Source organism: Elaeis guineensis, chromosome 4, assembly GCF_000442705.2.
Source record: "Elaeis guineensis isolate ETL-2024a chromosome 4, EG11, whole genome shotgun sequence".
In the NCBI taxonomy this organism is placed as follows: Eukaryota; Viridiplantae; Streptophyta; class Magnoliopsida; order Arecales; family Arecaceae; genus Elaeis; species Elaeis guineensis.
The window spans coordinates 30,745,417-30,750,099 of NC_025996.2; the positions used below are offsets into that span (position 1 = coordinate 30,745,417).

Sequence of the window (4,683 nt, forward strand, 5' to 3'; positions counted from 1 at the left end):
GAGATGGCACATGAAGTATTGAAGAGGAGAAAAAAATTTGGGAGCAAAATTTTATAGATAAAAAAAATAGTTTGATGAGAAAGATAATAAATAGAGAGACTGGATGAGGAAGAAAGAAGATATAAATTGTCGTGGAAGGTTTTTTTAGATATATATTTTAATTTTTTATTATTTTAATTATGCAACTAATAGATTTTGCTAGTAGAAAAAATTTAATCTCTATTTAATTTTTTTTTATTTTTATTTTTTAAAAGAAGGGTAACGTGGCATGAAACCAGGTTTGCTCACGGAACAGAACTAAACTTCCCGCTCCCGAAGAACCCATTCCCGTCGCCCTCTTATCCTCTCTCTCTCTCTCTCTGCCGCCCGCCTCCTCTTCTTCTCGATGGCGCTCCACTCTTCTGCACCGATGCGCCCGACTCCCGTCCACCTCACCTCCATCAAACGCCCCCGGGTTCTCCTCCGGCCCGGCCCCTTTCGCACGTCCGCCATCTCCTCCGCCCTCAAAGCCCGCTTCGTCGCCAAGCGCACCGAAGCCACCTCCGTCCAACAGCTTCAGCGCCCCCTCGGTAATTGAGCCCTCTCTACCTCCCAGCTTCCTTCCTTTCTTTCTTTAAACTCTTCTTCTGTGAAAGCAAACAAGAAAAAGAATAAAACTTGCAGTGGAGTACATGAGCCTGCCGGCGAGCCAGTACTCTGTTCTGGACGCGGAGCGAATCGAGCGAGTAGATGAGAACACGTTCAAGTGCTATGTGTACCGTATCAAGTTCTTTGCTTTCGAGGTTTGTCCTGTTCTTGTGGTTCGGGTCGAGGAGGAACCTTATGGGTGCTGCATCAGGCTCTTGTCTTGCAAGGTTTTTTCTGATTGCTAATCCCTTTCTCCTGCTTTATTTATGCTTCTTTTCTCTTTTCTTTTCCGGGAAAAAAAATGATTGATGTTCTCATCGTTTGCCACTGATGGTAGCTGGAAGGTTCGCCGCTGGTGGAAGCTCAGAACGAGAAATTCTCAGGTAAGGGGGGCATCTATTCTTGCTAAATTTTATTTATTTCACTCAGTTTTACATGAACGTAGTTGTGAATGGCCATGTTTGGAATGCAATGTGAATGTTAACCGAGATAGCATACTTCAGGTTGCATGCTTTATCCGCACCGGATACGTATCATATAATGATACCTCTAGATGCTTTTCGGATACTGGTCAGATACTGATTTTAAGTATGTTATTTTTCAAAACTTCAGAAAAAATTTGTGTGCTTCTAGAATACACCAGATATACTTCCCTAATACCTCTAGGGATGAGAAAACTGATGAATGTTTACTGTGACTCCATCCTCTCGAGCGTAACTCGATTTTTTTTGGTTGAGCTGATGTGACTCCGTTCTCTCGAAGGTTGCTCGATTTTGTTGTAGCGCCGTGCATCTAATTCAATGGAGCTGTGACAGTATTCGCTCAAGCGTAGCTTGATTTTCCATTAGAGCGTGCATCTAAGCTCAAACCGTGACTCTTATTTTCCAGAGCCTGCACACTCGTTTTCTACAGTGCCGTGCCTCTAATCTTTACGATCTGAGTCTCAATATTTCAAAGGTCTGCATGCTCTTAATCTTTTCTACAAGCAAATACTCACTAGTCATAGAGCTTTGCTTTCCCAGACTTACCTTTCCTACCATGCTCCAGTTGCTCTTGCCATGTCGCTTATGGCCAAATTTCTTTGGCTGAGACATAAGCATTGTTTCATGAGGGATTAACTCTTTATACTGCCATGGACCTAACTTATTTCCCATACCGAAAGCCACTTGAACCTGACTCGGTACTCATTAATCTTGTATCAAATCTTGAACGCAACCCGAACCTGACTGGATGTCATGGTTGTCATTTTTATGCTGCCATTCCGATAGATAAGTTTCTTTTTCACAACCTTTTCAGTTATCATGGATTTAATATAATGGCGTACTTCATTTAAGTATTTTCAAATAGAATTTTAGATTGGTCTCTTTGAAGCATTTGCACATTGATGGTGCTTAAGAAGCCTCAAAAGCTTCTTTAAACATAATTTCAGATTCCATTGCATATACATGAGGTCTTGCGAAATGTGGAATTCTCGAAAGTTTAAGAAGTCCTCTTGAACGATTCAAAAGATAGTGTAGCAACCCGTTTACTTGGGCCTGTAGCCCAGATGGCCCAACAACGCAAAAAAAAAAAAAAAAAAAAAAAAAACAGAACAGAGAAGGAGGAAGACTCCTAACCGGAGTCTTCTTCCTTCACGATTTCCGACAAAATCGGACTCAAAGAGTCCGACTAGGGTAGGAAATCTCTTCTATAAAGATCCCCCGTCCTCCCTTAAGATTTTACGACAAAAATTTCAAAGAAATTCGAGGGATTTGAGAGATTTTCTCAAGGAATACCGTGGGTGGTTGATCGGAAGAAAAGGGGATTCGCCGGAGCTCTTCTCAACCGCCGGAGCAAGGTAAGCCCCTCCCCTTCTTCCTCTCCCTCTTCCCTTTCTCCCCTGGCCTAAAGCCTCGCCGCCGGCCACCGTTTTTGCCGAAAATCAGTCGCGAAAGAATCCCCCTGTTTTCCGATCTCTTCTTGATTCTCCCCGGCCGAACCCTGCCGCCGGCCGTCCGCTGCTAGCCACCGCCGGCCGAACCCCATCGCCGACCGTTGTCGGATCTCCGGCCAAGCCACCGGAGCCCAAGCCACCGAGGGGGGGGGACCTCACGGTCCTCCCCTGTTTCAGCCAAGGGAGGCCGCGGGAAAAGAAAAGAAGAAGAAAGAAGAAGAAGAAGAAAAGAAAAGAAAAAGGAAAAAGAAAAAGGAAAAAGAAAAAGAAAAGAAAAAGGAAAAAGAAAAGAAAAAAAAAAAGGAAAAAAAAGAGAAAGAGAAAAATAAAAATAAAAATAAAATAAAATAAAATAAAAAGAAGAAGAAGGAGAGAATTTTTCTCTCTCTCCTTTCTCTCTCCTTTTCTCTCTTTTTTCTCTCTCCTCTCTCTACATTTTCTCTCTCTAGATTCTCTCTCTAGACTTTTCTCTCTCTTTACGGATTTTGTCTCTCTAGGATCTTTTCTTCTTCTCTGATGCATCACAAACCCTAGGATATATTTGAATTAAAAATATGATGAATTGAGATTGCTCCGAAATTCGTGCGATAGATCTGATCTCAGTCCGATCCTATTCGAAATTTGTAACACTTGATTCATATTGAGTCATCCTGATAGGACCTCTGATGATCTCGATCATGAGTGCCTCATCGGAAGGATACGAAGGTTTCTCTCTCCACTTTATCTTTCTACTTTCTCTCTCTAGAATTTTCTCTCTCTTCATAGATTTTCTCTCTCTAGAAGTCTTATGGATCAGTGGAGGATCCAGATACTTAGGTAAATCCTAATTTTGATTAATCCTAAGAGAGATCCTAGATTTGTGTTATCAGGTCGATTATCGGTAATTTTCTCCATATATGTGATCTTTATATTGATCAGGGTTATGAAGAGATGATTGTCTGCATATGATATCGAGTGGAATATCTTGTTAGAGAAATTCATAAATCAAAGAAGAATATTAATTTCTGTGTTTGGATCAGTCACCGGTAAAGGTAAGAATCCCTGTACATGATCACTATTATATATGCTATTTTACTGTTGGTCTTGCATTATTGGTTTTGCGTTATCGGATTTGAGATCGATGAATTTATTATACCTGAGATACTGTTATTTGATTTTGAGCATGAGTATGTTATGTCAATATATATGTATCAGAGATTGATGGCATGATTATATGGATATGACATATCTGAATTGATCATAATGCAAGACAGAATTGATTGATGAAATCAACACATAATGATTAAATGAAAAGAAAGAGATATATGGTATGGACTAGCCTTGTCATATGGAACAGCCGGCCAGGAGCTTATGCCTGGGACAGCCCGCCAGGAGCTTATGCCTGGGACAGCCCCCACTGGCTTACAGGTGGATCAGCCGGCCAGGAGCTCATGCCTGGGACAGCCCGCCAGGAGCTTATGTCTGGGACAGCCTCTCACGGGCTTTGGTACGTGGGACAGCCGGCCAGGAGCTCATCCTGGGACAGTCTTGAAAGACTTTTTAAAGTGGATTCGATCCGGATGATGACTGAGGTATAGACTTGGATAGTCCAAAGCCAGAAAGAAAATGTTAAAAGTCATGTGATTATGGAAAGAGAAATGAAAGATAAGGCATGAAACAATTGTTGAACAAAAGTGTTTCACCTGTTAACATATGATGATGCATCTATTTTGACAAGACAGCAAATTTATGAATGTTTGCATTATTCTGGACATTGAACATGAGATTTTATATTTTATTGTTATTCTTTATTTTCAGACTATATTACTATATCAGTGTGATATGGGAATTCTTACTGGGCTGTAAAGCTCACACCCCTTCATCTTTCTTTTCAGAGATACAGGATGTTCATGATTGGCCATGGCTTAGATTTATGGGTGAGCAGATGGATAGATAGAGTGTTATAGTACCTGGTCAGAGAACTGAAAAAATTTAATTGTACCTATACAAAGTTTTATGAATTATTATTGAAATTAAATATTATGGTTGATAAGGTTGTAATGATTTAATTTGGCCTTGCATATTCTTTAGGGCTTGCTCTAAGGAGTGTGCGGCCATCACGTATCCGACCCGGGTGTGGGTTC

General features: G+C 41.0%; 1 protein-coding gene across 2 annotated transcripts in view; it reads left to right on the forward strand.

The window, feature by feature from the left end:
• Nucleotides 1-288: 288 nt before the first annotated feature.
• Nucleotides 289-4,683, forward strand: part of LOC140857389 (uncharacterized) — a 45,356-nt gene continuing 40,961 nt past the window's right edge. Inside the window, exons 1-4 of one of the 2 annotated variants that reach the window (XM_073256174.1) lie at nt 289-569; nt 664-854; nt 965-1,010; nt 4,435-4,476. In XM_073256174.1, the coding sequence (XP_073112275.1) occupies nt 386-569; nt 664-854; nt 965-1,010; nt 4,435-4,476 (463 nt within the window). In that variant the 5' untranslated portion in view covers nt 289-385. The remainder of the gene's footprint in view (nt 570-663; nt 855-964; nt 1,011-4,434; nt 4,477-4,683) is intronic. The other variant, XM_073256175.1, reaches the window with a different exon arrangement.